This window comes from Oryx dammah, unplaced genomic scaffold (genome assembly GCF_014754425.2).
Source record: "Oryx dammah isolate SB20612 unplaced genomic scaffold, SCBI_Odam_1.1 HiC_scaffold_12, whole genome shotgun sequence".
Lineage (NCBI taxonomy): Eukaryota > Metazoa > Chordata > Mammalia > Artiodactyla > Bovidae > Oryx > Oryx dammah.
In genome coordinates, this window is record NW_024070196.1 from 16,863,204 (window position 1) to 16,877,230 (window position 14,027).

General features: G+C 43.6%; 1 protein-coding gene across 1 annotated transcript in view; it reads left to right on the forward strand.

Annotated features, from left to right (window-relative positions):
* Positions 1-14,027, forward strand: part of TBC1D9 (TBC1 domain family member 9) — a 122,590-nt gene that overhangs the window by 54,104 nt on the left and 54,459 nt on the right. The window contains exon 2 of the mRNA XM_040250465.1: positions 883-993. Coding sequence (XP_040106399.1) covers positions 883-993 — 111 coding nt within the window. The remainder of the gene's footprint in view (positions 1-882; positions 994-14,027) is intronic.

Below are 14,027 nucleotides of genomic sequence, written 5' to 3' on the forward strand. Positions count from 1 at the left end.
CTCTGCCTTTGAGATGGGGGAAATGCTTGCTTCACAGCCCTGCTCACTCCTAAACGCAGCCCTAATATACTGCCTGGCCCTCACCCTGACTGGATTATACATGTCTTAGGGACTCTTGCCTTATTCAGCTTCATGCCCATTGGGTCTGCTTTGCATCTGAAAGTGTGAAAGTGTTAGTTGCTCAGTCGTGTCCGACTCCATGACTGCATGGACTGTGGCCCACCAGGCTCCTTTGTCCATGGAATTCTCCAGGCAAGAATACTGGAGTAGCTTGCCATTCCCTTCTCCAGGGGATCTTCCCAACCCAAGGATCAAACCCGGTCTCCTGCATTGCAGGCAGATTCTTTACTGTCTGAGCCATCAGGGAAGCCCCACCTTGCGTATAGTAGTCTTTTATTGTTTGCTGAGCTGAACTGTACCTGTTCAATGCAAAAGAAAGGTGAGAAATATTATTATTATGAAAATAACACGTGGGGCTGCCTAGCACATGGACTCAGATGTACATGACTGGTTCCTGTGGTTTTGTTAGGTTACTTAAATTAAGGATTTGTTTGCAGGATGAAGAAGGGGAGAAAATATTACACACGTTTGTAATGATGGTAAAGCAAAGACCCCAGAATATCAGTGCTTCATACCTTACTTTTTAGTTTGAAACAGGTGTCAATTATCAATACCACCATGTGTCAGGGACTGAGGTAGGAGCTTTGTTGGTTTTGTTTTGGAAACCGGCGCTGTCTTTCAGCATATGCACCCGAGTGGAAAGTTTTGTCCAGATGGGATGAGGGTTTGTTGACAGGCCCACCAGAAGGGGTGTATCCACACTGCTGCCTCTGGGAATTTGGAGGAGACCCTTAAACTTTTCTCCCCGCTTTCTGTCCTCAGGCCTCTTGGTGGGCACCCTTGATGTCGTGTTGGACTCCAGTGCCCGGGTCGCTCCTTACCGAATCCTGTACCAGACTCCAGATTCTTTGGTTTATTGGACCATCGCCTGTGGTAAGTGCAATATTTGGAAATAGGGGAAGTGTTATGATTGACAACTTTCATAAGGGAAGGAACATTTCATTGTGAGATGCAATCCATGGGTCATTTAAGACAAGTTACTATAGCCATTTCAGCAGATAAACCCTGAATCTCAGCAGTTTAACACACTAAAGGTTTCTTTCTCAACCTGCTGAAGTCTTATTGGGATGCAGTGGCCACCTCCATCTGTAGTAACACCAAAATTTCCACGATCAACTTCCAAGGAAAAAGCGGGACGTGGAGGCACACATTTGTTTCACTTGCTTGGCCAAGAGGTGCCATCACCATCACTCACACCCCATTGGCTAGATAGAATCAGTCAACATGGCCCCAGTCTATCTACAGGGAAGCTGGGAAATGACTAGGAACACGTGAAGTCCTGGGTGGACTAAGGAATACCTATCCTGCCTCCCAAGTAGGGATTATTTATTTCTCCTGATGGTAATATGGAATAATGTACTGGGCTTAAGGACTTCCCTTGTGGCTCAGCTGGTAAAGAATCCGCCTGCAATGCAGGTGGCCTGGATTGGGAAGATCCCGTGGAGAAGGGAATGGCAACCCACTCCAGAATTCTGGCCTGGAGAATCCCATGGGTTTGCAAAGAGTTGGACATGACTGAGCAACTTTCACTCACTGGGCTTAAAATAGTGGTAAACAGTCATGCTCTTATTAGGTCTCTCACAAGAACTGCTAGTCCAAAGTGGCTAAGGTTTTTTTTTTTTTTTTTTTTTTTTTTTTTTTTTAGTTATTTGTTTTTTCAGATAACCCTAGGAAGAGCAGGGGCACTGAACAGTTCTGTTTTGTTTTAATTTTTTGCCTCCACATGATTTTTTAAAAAATTAATTGATTTTATTCTTTAGTTTTAGATTTACAGGAAAATTGAATAGGTAGTTTGGAGCACTTCCATAACCCTCCATATATATAAGTTTCTCCTGCAGTTAACATCTTACTATGAAACATTTGTTCCAATGGGTGAACCAGTGTTGCTACACTGGTATTGAATAGAGTCCATACTTTATTTAGATTTCCTTAGTTTTTACATAATGTCCTTTTTCTGTTCCAGGATCCCAGCCAGGGTACTATTTTCTGTTTAGTTGATATATCTCTTTGAATCTCCTCTTGGCTGTAGAAGTTACTCAGACTTGCCTTGTTTTTGATGACTCTGCCATTTTTGAAGGAGAATGGTCAGGTGTATTATAAAATTGTCCTTCTTGTGGAATGTATCTGATGTTCTTCTCATGACTAGGCTGGGGTGATAGACTTTTGTGAGGAAGATCACAGAGATAAAGTTCTGTTTCCATCACATTATGTCAAGCAGGGGCACCTCCTATCAAGCTGACTTTTGACTGATGATGTCCTTGATCACCTGGCTGGAATAGTATTTTTCGGGTTTTCCCACTGTCTTCTTCTCCTTCCCAAACTGTCCTCCTTGGAAGTAAGTCACCATGCACATTTACTGAGTAGGGGGTTTTAATTTGTTCAATTATTTTTATCACTATGAATGCATGACTATTTATTCCTTGTGTTATAATCCAGCACAACTTTATTTTGTTGCTCAAATCGGTCTAGCTTTGACCATTGGAAGCTCTTTCAGTTGATTTTATTTAGGTTTTAAATTGGTCTCTGCTTGGTAGGAAGTGCCATGCTGGGATCTAAAGATATAAAGATAATTAGATCCGGCCTCTGCTCTTGAGAATGCAAGGAAATAGTCAGTTACAGCCCAGTGTGAGCAAGTACCAAGCAGTGCCATTGGGCGATGGGGCTGCCAGCTAGAGATAGGACCCTTGGCTGGCCTTCTACAAGGGTAGGGGGAGTTCTGTGGGTATGATTTCAGACTGCCAGAAGGCTCTGGTACCCTAGCAAAACACTCTGAAGGATTCAGCACCTGAAATTCTAACATTGTAATTGTGTCCCTTTAAGGTTATTCTGGTTCAGATGCAAACAGGAGAAACAATGAAGTGACTTAGCATCTAAGCATTCCAGTGGATGAAGGAATGGCAGTGTGAGTCCAGGCAGGGAGAAAGCCATCCAGGCAGGCATGAGGGCTGGGGATTAGAGCAGGAGGAAAGGAGTAAGGATAAAGGAAGAGAGAAGCTGGACCCTGACATTGCCATCCCTCTAAGATAGAGTTGTGTTTCACTCCACACAAGGGGCAACACCCGGTAGCTACAGTATAAAGGGAAAATGTCACCTTTAGTTGGCAAACAGTATAGAATGGTATTAAAATAGACATTGGAGCCAGCAAGTGAAGAAAGAGAAAGGGAATCAGGCAGAACTGCCAGCACCCCTGGACGTAAGGAGGCTTTGACACTCTCATCTTCCAGCATTTGCATCACTTGTTCCGGACTTTCAAAAACCTGTAGAGCCTGCAGGTTCTCAGAACCGTTAGGATTCCTGGCCTTCCCAGGTCATTGCATGCGTACGGGGCTGTGATGAGCTGGTTCCTATCTGTGACTATTTTTTTTTTCCTCCCCTGTTATCTGACATCACTACTCTTCACTGTTTCTGAGGTTTTGCCGTTCTATGGAGCAAAGGCTCCAAGAAATGCTCCTATGGGGAAGAGCCCAGAGTTACAAAGACCCGTTATTCCTGAGTTATTTGCCAAGCCAGGGCTAAGGAACACAGGGCAGTAAATGCTGATGTCATAATTTATACCTCAAGGAGATGATGCCTGCCATACCTGCATGATCTCATTATAATAAACCTGGAGCAGTTGTAACTTTTGAATGTACTGATTACCCAGAATTTCCTTGTAGAAGACTCCACAGAAGTGAGACTCCACAACCTCTGTTAAAGTTCATTTACCCACTAATTGTTCCTTATCGATTTCTCTTTAAAACCCAAATGCCTGGCTCCCTTTCAGGAGATTGTAAGAGCCAAAGTTGATAGCTTAAAAAGGTTCTTTTTAGTTTGTAATTAAAAAAATTTTTTTTTCCATAAGCTATAAAGTTGATATTTGGTGGGACTGTCTGGCAAGAGCTTTTTAATATGCTCTTCTTCTTTTTTTTTTTTGGTTGCGCCTTGAGGCTTGTGAAATCTTAGTTTTCTAACCAGGGATTGAGCCTGGGCCCTCTGCAACCTGGGCCGTCCACAGTGTAGTGTGGAGTCCTAACCACTAATTTGCTCTGATTTTATGAATCGTTGCTGTAAGAGAAGTTTCAACAGGAGATTGTCTAACTCACTGCCCTGTAGAATCCATAGGATTGCAAAACCTCTGTTTTTATGCCACGTGCCTTGTGAATCTTTGATTTGTGTAAAGTGAACTAAGGGCACGTCTACAATCAGTGTCTTCCATTTTCTGTAGGAGAGTAGCTGTCTTAGTGGTAAATTCTACTCTTATGACTATCTTAGATTTGAGCCACATGGAGCCAGGCAGGACCTAGTTTTAGACTTTGTATGACTTACTCAGTATAATGCTCACTTGGTTATTGACAGTATGAACAGAAAGAAGAGGGGAGCAAAAAAACGGGAGTGATTTGTTGAAACATTGTTTTCAGATGCTTCTTTTTACTGTGTTCTATCATCTGTATGCAGATTGACTTGAAGAAATTGCTTTATTATGTTTCTTTCATTGGGAAGGGGAGCCAAAAACTGCCTAAATAATGACTTTTTCTTTTCTCTGCCACTTCACAAAATGAAGCCACTGTTGTTTTTGGTGGATATTCCATTGTGCCATCGATTCCAGCCTGCTGACTTGCATTTTGTTCTGTGGTTTGTGCAGCAACATCGTTTTTGCTATTTATTTTTCTTCTTAAATTGTTTACTTTATTATTATTATTATTTTTTACCGCAACATGCAGCTTGCTATATTTTAATTCCCTGACCAGGGATTGAACCCAGGGCCCCGGCAATGAAAGCTCGAGCCCTAACAACTGACCACTGGGGAATTCCCTGCTATTTCCAAGAACATAAAGGAAGTAGTACGTTAGGAATTGGTCCAGAGTACTTTATTGAGCTGGTTATATACTCTGGCAGTCCTGCCTGTCTCCCACCAGTGAGTGCGGATTTTACACTTGTGCCCTCACTGGGGCACTAAACAGCTTCAGATGTTCCTCCAGCAGCTGGTGTCTTGGCCTTGGTGCCCCAGAGGCAGGAGGGAGCTCAGTCCTTTGCCCTCCTCAGACTTCAAGGGTCTTAAGCAGAAGGCAACCCGTTTGGTTGTCCCCACAAGAAGAACTAAGGGCTCCCCAGGTGGTGCAGTTGCAAAGAATCCGGAAACACAAGAGACCTGGGTTCAATCCCGGGGTCAGGAAGATCCCTTGGAAAAGGAAACGGCAACCCACTCCAGTATTCTTGCCTGGAAAATTCCAAGGACAGAGGAGCCTGGTGGGCTACAGTCCATGGGGTCACAAAGAGTCGGACACGACTGAGCATGCACGCATACGATCAGAACTGGGAGGTTCAAAGAGTAAGAAACGTTAGACAGCCTCATAAGAATATTCTGCTGTGCTGCTTAGTTGCTGAGTCGTGTCTGACTCTGCAGCCCCGTGGACTATAGCCCACCAGGCTCCTCTGTCCATGGGATTATCCTGGCAAGAATACTGGAGTGGTTGCCATTCCCTTCTCCAGGGGATCTAACCTGTGTCTCCCATGTTGGCAGGTGGATTCTTTACCACTGCGCCTCCTGGGATGCCCTCCAAGAGAATATGGACATATAGAATTGCAGATAATTCCAAGGCCCTGGGACACAAGAGTTACAATTGGAGAGACAGAGGGAAAGGTCGACAGTTCTCTGTGGGTACATCTGACCTTCCAACAGGACTAATAAAGGAAATGGGGTGGAGGTTGTGTGCTTGAAGGCACCTCACAGATAACACAGCCCTGAATGGTGCCTTGATTCCCTTGCCCATTGATCTGCTTTCCCTTTTCTTTACCATCTTAGAATCTCATCTGGGCCCTTGTCGGCATTCATTTTCAGAATGGAAAGACAGAGTAGCCACGGCCTTGTCCAGGGCTCTGACTGTGACAGGGTACAGAGACAAAGTAAGGTGCCCGAGTTCACATGGCTGGTTACAGCCAGTTAGTGCAGAGCTGAGGTCAAGTTCTCAGCCCCCTCCACTGCCAGCCCAGGCCTTTTTAAATGCTACCATGCTGGCTTTTATGATTAAACATTCTTTTAGTCAGCAGCTACTGAGACCTGGAGTTTAATGAAAGGGTGCTAATTGGTTCTGCTTCTCCTATATCTCTACACTAGATAGCGAAATGCTGGGTCATTTAGTTGCCTTTCACACGATATACATGTAATGTGGAGGTTGGCCATTATTCATGTTTCCGTGGCCTGTGTACCTCAGGAACTATTCCTGTATCCTTGGGAACATAGCAGCTTAAATAAAAGAACTTACTTTTTAATGTATAAGCCATACATGTTTATTTCAGGAAATTAGAAAATATAGATAAGCAAAGAAAGTAAAACATTAAAAAACAGTAATGCGGCTGCTAAGTTGCTTCAGTCGTGTCCGACTCTGTGCGACCCCATAGACGGCAGGCCACCAGGCTCCTCCACCCCTGGGGTTCTCCAGGCAAGAATACTGGAGTGGGTTGCCATTTCCTTCTCCAATGTATGCATGCATGCATGCTAAGGTGCTTCAGTCGTGTCCGACTCTGTGCAACCCCAAGGACAGCAGCCCACCAGGCTCCTCTGTCCACAGGATTCTCCAGGCAAGAATACTGGAGTGGGTTGCCATTTCCTTCTCAAAAAAAACAATAATACTGCATTATAAATCTTCACCTTCCAGATTTTATATATGTGTGTGTGTGTCTATATGTGTCTGTTTATACTTTTGTGTATCTATAAGACACAAATATGTATATATATATATATACCTATATATGTATATACATGTATGCTGCTACTGCTGCTAAGTCGCTTCAGTCGTGTCTGACTCTGTGCGACCCCATAGACGGCAGCTTGCCAGGCTCCCCCGTCCCTGGGATTCTCCAGGCAAGAGTACTGGAGTGGGTTGCCATTGCCTTCTCTGTATACATGTATACATATGTGTATATATATATGTATACAAATGTGTGTCTGATATACATATATGGCTAGTCTTTCTGTGTCAAGAAAATATATGTCTATCCTGTCAATTTTAACAGGTAGATAATATTTTATTGTGTATATAATGTAGTTTACCCAGCTGATGTTACCCAGCTGATGTGCTGTTTTTTGGAAATCTAGGGTTTTTTTCCCCTAATGATAACTGCATTTTGAAAAATCTTAGTATCCTCTAACCAAATATTTCCACCTTCCTTTAATTATCACCTTAGGATAAATTTATAGAAGTAGATATGCTGAATCAAAGAAGGCTTTTAGTGTCATTAGCCTGATTGCCCTCCAGAAAGATAGCCATTTACATTCTGTCCATCAAGGTAGGAAAGGACCTTGGCATTTAAGTAAAACAAGCAAAATAATGACATCAACCACTAATTCTTACTGCCCAGGTTGAATGAGTTACCTGAGCTTCTCTTTTCTCAAGTGATTATAAAGCTATGAGCACACTGTTATGACCTGTAAGAGACTGTAAGCGGAGTTATGTAAGAAGCTTATAATAGTTAGACAAGGATTGCTAGACTTGCTTTATTCAATCATACGTACACTCTGCAGTCTAAACATAAGGGTGTCAGGGCCAGAGAGATTTGTGCTGAATGTGCGCTAGTCAGGCAACAGTTCAGCAGCTGGTTGTTAGTGCTCTGACATCAGAAATGAGAAGTATCTTCAACATCAGAATATCTTCTACATCACATTTCAAGATGAGATCTTTGTGTTTTCTTGCTTATGATGGTCATAACAAAAGTAGCTAGTTAGTGCTTTGTATTGATGTATTCTAGACCTGTGCTAGCACTTTACACGTATTATTGTCCTTAATCTCCAGCACAAGCTCCTATGGTAGGTGCTGTTACCCCCATGTTACAGATGAGGAATCTGAAGCACAGAGAGATTAAGTAACTCTTCCGTGGTCATAGAACTTTCGTTTGGTATGGAGGGGTTTGAAACCAGGTGTACTTTTTTGACATCAAAGCCTGTGGGTCTGAGCTATTACGTAATATTGTCTCACTGATAATCAGGCTGTGTATTACTCCAGATAATCTAACCTCTAGGGATATTTAGCCTCACTTCTAAAATATGTCAGTAGGTGGAACTGTAGCAATTAAGAGCAAGCATTTGAGGGCAGAAAAAAATCTGAATTTGATTTCATAGGATGTGGAAGCCTCAGCGTCCTCATCTGTAAAAGGAGGGTAATTGGATCTACTTGTAGGAGTGCTGTGAGATTACGTGTCTATGGTGAAATCATGGCACCTGGTCTTGGTAAATAAGCACAGATAAGTAATAGAAAACACATCATTATCACTGTTTAACTTGTTTAAAATTTTAGCTTTAATTGGATGTAGATTTTTAAGTTTTTATTTAATGTTGGAATATAATCAATTAACAATGTTGTGATAGTTCAGGTGAACAGCAAAGGGACTCAGCCATACATATACATGTATTTCTTCTCCCCCAAACTCCCCTCCCATTCAGGCTGCCATGTAACATTGAGCAGAGTTCCCTGTGGTATACAGTAGGTTTTTGTTGGTTATCCATTTTCGATATAGCAATGTATACATGTCAATGGATGTGGATTTTTAAACCATAAATTTCCCTTTTGTTTCTGCTGCTGTGTCACTTCAGTCGTGTCCAACTCTGTGCGACCCCATAGACGGCAGCCCACCAGGCTCCCCCGTCCCTGGGATTCTCCAGGCAAGAACACTGGAGTGGGTTGCCATTGCCTTCTCCAATGCATGAAAGTGAAAAGTGAAAGTGAGGTCGCTCAGTCGTGTCCAACTCTTAGCGACCCCATGGACTGCAGCCCACGAGGCTCCTCCGTCCATGGGATTTTCCAGGCAAGAGTACTGGAGTGGGGTGCCATTGCTTTTGTTTCTAAAACTGTTCAAATCAGCGCATTATTTTGGGGTTGTATCTCTTGCCCTCTCCGGAGGCAAGTTTGTCCTTTTTCTGGGTGTAGGTAGTACAGTGGTAGCTTTGTAAATCCTAGAGAGACAGCAAGTATCACTCAGGCATATTGGGTATTATCCTTTACTTTATTTTGTATTTAAATTACAACATTATCATCTTTGGGGCTAAGGTTGCATGTGTCTGAGGCCATAAAATAGATGGTTCCCTTTCACCTTTATTTAAGTAGCTTCAAGCACAATTCTTTTGAGAACTGGATCAGTTTTGGAATCCAAACAGCCTGTTCTGGTATCTGAAAATACTAGATTGGTTGCTTTTTAATCCCTGGGAGGTTTAGTGAGTTTGTTTTGCTTGAGTTTTTTTTTTTTTTTTTCTGCCTTGTCATAAGAGGTTTTTATTTTTGCCTAGACACAGACGTATGTATCTGTACAGGTGCATACATACCCTCTTGATCAGAGGAAATATACCATCTTAGATATAGTTGAATTCAGGTTTTTAAGTCAGTGCTGCAGTCCCAGAAACAAATTTTGTTAATATCAGTCATGCACCACAAAAGATATCCACTGAATTGCCATCAGTGAAGTTGTACGCCTTTGTTCTTAATCCTCAGAGGCCAGATACAATTGAATCCATTTTGTGGGTCCATTTTAGTGCCTCTGTCTTTTTATTTCAAGTGGACTTCCTGTACTCTTAGGTACATCTCAAACCAGATGAGAAATAAGACTAGGCTGATTCAGTATTTTCCATCATCGTAGGTAGTGTTTAAATTTTGCCCAGATTTACACACGCGGCCTGTGCATAGTATTCTGAAAACAAAACACAACCCTGCAAATGGTAAAAGATTCTTATTTTTCCAAAATTAATTTCTAAATTCTCTTCAGGCCCTCAAGTGTCGATCCAGTTTTCCCGTAGCAAAAAGCTTTATCTTGGGTTTCCTGAAGGCTTCTCCTACCCGACACAGCTTTCTTTGTTGTTTCAGCTGATTGCACATCGGTCAGCTTGTTGTTCCTGCTGTATGTTTGTCGAAGCAGCCTTGCCAGAAAGTCGACTGCCAAGTTCTCTTCTGAGTGCCTAACACATTTTGCCCAAATGGTTGGGCAGATAGACCAGCCCTCTCTGAGAGTCATGGCAGAAGAGCTTCCTGTTATCTCACTCTACACAGTAACAGAAGCAAAGTTCCAGGCTCTTAAACATTGTAGCCCTTGTGCTTACTTTCTTGAGAAATGAAAGAGCCCTATGTAAGGAACAGTCAGGATTCCAACGTGTTTCTCTTGGCATCTCCCTCTTTCCTAAAGGGTGATCTGGCAACAGCATCAGTTGCTCTCAAACTGTTAGCAGGACATTTGCTCTGTGATCTGAGCAGTACCTTCATTTGTTCTGGGGTGGGAAGTGGACACCTGCTTTCAGAGAGAACTTTTACTTGATTGGCATCTTCAGAATGTGCCTTGTCCGCTGCAGGAGGAATCCAGCTCTGCCTTCTACATAGGCATCGTCTCTTATTTCCTGTCTCCAGAGCCTGGAGCCTTAAACACCTGTCCTCATTTATTTTTTGTGCCTTTGGGAAAGTGATCAGAGAATATGGTGCATTTGCAGAGTAAATGTAAAAGGTATATTTCCCTTCCTCTCCCTGGCAAGTGTCTGTTGGGTATGGATCAGAATCCATAGTTAATTCCTGAAATTACTGTTGGCTGATGGCATCTGTGTCTTTTTCTTTTCTCATTTATGCTGATAATGGTTTCTTATAATGGTATACAGAGTTCTTCCTTATCTACAACCCTGTTTTCTGGAACTTTGTAACCTTGGGCCTGGATATAGCCAGAAGAAGCCTGAAACCTCTTTGGTAGCACAGAAGCAGGCCCAAAGCATTGCGCAAAGAACTAAAGACCTAAAGATACTGAGATTTGGAATTGAGAGAGACACATGTACCCCAGTGTTCACTGCAGCACTGTTTACAGTACCTAGGACACGGAAGCACCCTAGATGTCCATCGGCAGACGAATGGATACAGAAGTTGTGGTACACAACATATACACAATGGAATGTTACTCAGCTATAAAAAAGAATGCATTTGAGTCCGTTCTAATGAGGCGATGAAACTAGAGCCTATTATACAGAGTGAAGTAAGTCAGAAAGAGAAACACCAGTACAGTATATTAACGCATATATATGAAATTTCAAAAGATGGTCACGACAACCCTATAGGCAAGACAGCAAAAGAGACACAGATGTAAAGAACAGACTTTTGGACTCTGTGGGAGAAGGCAAGGGTGGAATGATTTGAGAGAATAGCATTGAAACATGTATATTACCATAGGTAAAAGAGATGAGCAGTACAAGTTTGATGCATGAAGCAGGGCACCCAAAGCTCTGGGACAACCAGAGTGATGGGTTGGGGAGGGGCGGTGGGAGGGGCTTCAGGATGGGGGGACACATGTACACCCGTGGCTGATTCATGCCGATGTATGGCAAAAACCACCACAAAAACCTCCAATTAAAATTAATAAATTAATCTAAATCAAACAAAAAGTAAAGATACTGAGATTTGCCATCTCAACACTTCTTCAGTAAAGGGAGCTGTAAGTGGCTGGTGGTGACCCCAAAAGGCCAGCCTCTTCATGTGACAGTGGCTAGAATGAGAGAAGCCACGGGAGATGAAGGAAGAGAAGCAGCAGCGGGGGGTGGAGAGGGGACATTGGTGGTGATCACAGACAGAAATGTGGGGATTTACATCCCAGGCAATGAGGCGTAGAGAAAAGAGCCGGTGGTGAGAATGGCGTCAGGGGGTGGCAGGCAGAGATTGTGGAAATGACGGAACAGTGGGGCAGACTAATGAGCAGGAGGTCGTAAAACAGCAAAGAAGGCAATAGAAGGGGAAACAATGTGGACAGAGACCCTGAACTCGATATAGGAGTGCTCAGATGCCTGCTTAAAACCGAGGGTCAGTCGTGAAGACCTTCATGTAGTGCTCATGAAAACTGGAGGCAGAAGTGCACGTGTGTTGAATGAGTGTGCTGATGCATGTACCGCTTCCACCGTGGCCTGAGTGTGTGTGTGTGTTGGGGGGTGGTCGGGTGGGCCTAGATGAATAAGCACATGAAAACTGCAGGCAGTGTGTGCAAAGATGAAGGCACAGCTGGGCTGCCCCGGGCCTTATAGCTGATGGGTTCTATGCAGGATAACCAAGGAACAGGGAGGCTGACTTGTGGTCAGTTGCCACCACAGCCTAACAGGGACTCTCAGGTCAGGTACCTGGTATGACCACCTGGTAAAGGGCAGCGCAGGGCGGTATACCAGTCCACAGGCAGACTGTCCCGGCTGAGCCGAGGGACGTGTGCAAACCAGCCTCTGGAAGGCACATCTACTGTCGACATAGGCAGGGGCAGAGGAGAGGCAAAATCAGAGGCTGGGAATTGCACCCGGTGGGGCTGCAGAAGTTCTTTGATCCCCTGAGTCCCCAGAAGTGCCTGTGACCTGAGGTGCAGGCATCTAACGGTTGCCAGCAGGCACAGATGGGACGGCGGCGGGAGGGCACGTGGCCAGCATCGACTCTGGATTGGGCTCTGTCTGTATCGCCCAGCCAGCCGCAGCTGGGGATGGTGGTGACCTGTTTACAGGCAAGGAAGGACACAGTATATTTTAGAAAATTTTCCAATGCCTATTTAAAATTTTAAAGTCTAAAATGTTTTAAAACTCTCTGGCTAACTCCAGAATGACTCATTCCCGACATATTCCAAATGAGCATTGTATCTTGCATTTGTACAGTGTTTTCTTCTTTACAAAGTGTATCTATAGACATTATTCCATGTGACTTTTTGTAACATTTCTCTGAAATGAATAAAGGTTTTCTTTCTTTTTAAATTTGCCTGCATTTTACATGTAAAGAGTTTGAGACAGAGAAAGATGAAGCAGACTGTCTACAGGCACCCGGTTGGCTGCTGGGAGAAAGGAGAGGGACCCAGGTTTCATGAGCTCTAGCTCTTGCCATGACAGCGTGGTGCAGAGTCGTCGATTGCTTTTCCATGTGGTTGACTGTGACCCCGAAAGAGTGAGCCGTGGAAAGGGCCTGTGAAGAGCTCCAGCCTCTTCATTCGCGTTTCCATAGCACTGCCTCCTAACTCAGAGATTTAGTCTTTATCCTTTACAGATGCATTCCATGTGGGCAGTTTTGGAGTTTCGGCTCAGAGTAAAAGAAAATGAATGTGGATTTCTTTCGGTTTTGCCTTTCCTCGACCAGTGGATCTGAAAACCCTCCAACTGTGAAAGTGTTTGTTGCCCAGTCATATCAAACTCTCTGCTATCCCATGGACTGTAGGTAGCCCCCCAGGCTCCTCTGTCCATGGAATTCTCCAGGCAAGAATACTGGAGTGAGTTGCCATTTCCCTCTCCAAATGTGCCTCTTATTCCCCAAGAGATTTTAGTCCTGTTCCTCACAGTTCTGAGTATCACAGGACACATTTCTATCTCTTGCTTTTCCCAGTCAGTTATCAGAGTGAGTTTCTGAGATACATACAGTTACTGGTGACAAAGAACAGAGAGAAGCTGCTTTTAAGAAATCAATTAAAAGATAACTTGGAAATCTTAAGGAGACATCTGAAGGAATCAATCAGTAGAGTTGCAAAATCTTTCTTTAATTCTGGAATGAATGGTACATACAATTTATAAAATAGGGATGGCTTCTAACAAACTGTTTTGCAAGGTCATTAACAATTGCAGGGCAAGAAAAAAACAAAAGAAGGGAATTTGTTCCAGTGTCTCGACAAGGACATTGGCTTGGCATCCCTGCAGCTGTGGGCAGAGAGCAGGGTACCTGTTATCTACTCTCCCAGGCTTGGGTTGATTCAGTTTGCAGGTTGGCCGGCGAGATGACTCTCGCTTCTTGTTTCTGACTTGGATGGAGGCTGTGAGGATGACCTCATCCCATTACAATTCAGAGCAACGGCGCTGGTGAGGACAGGGCTGCTATTCCCTAGTGATAGTCCATTTTCACATCTCATTCATAATTGAAGGGAGGGAGGATCATTTTTTGCCCATTATAGGAGGTGGTTACATCAGATCTCCA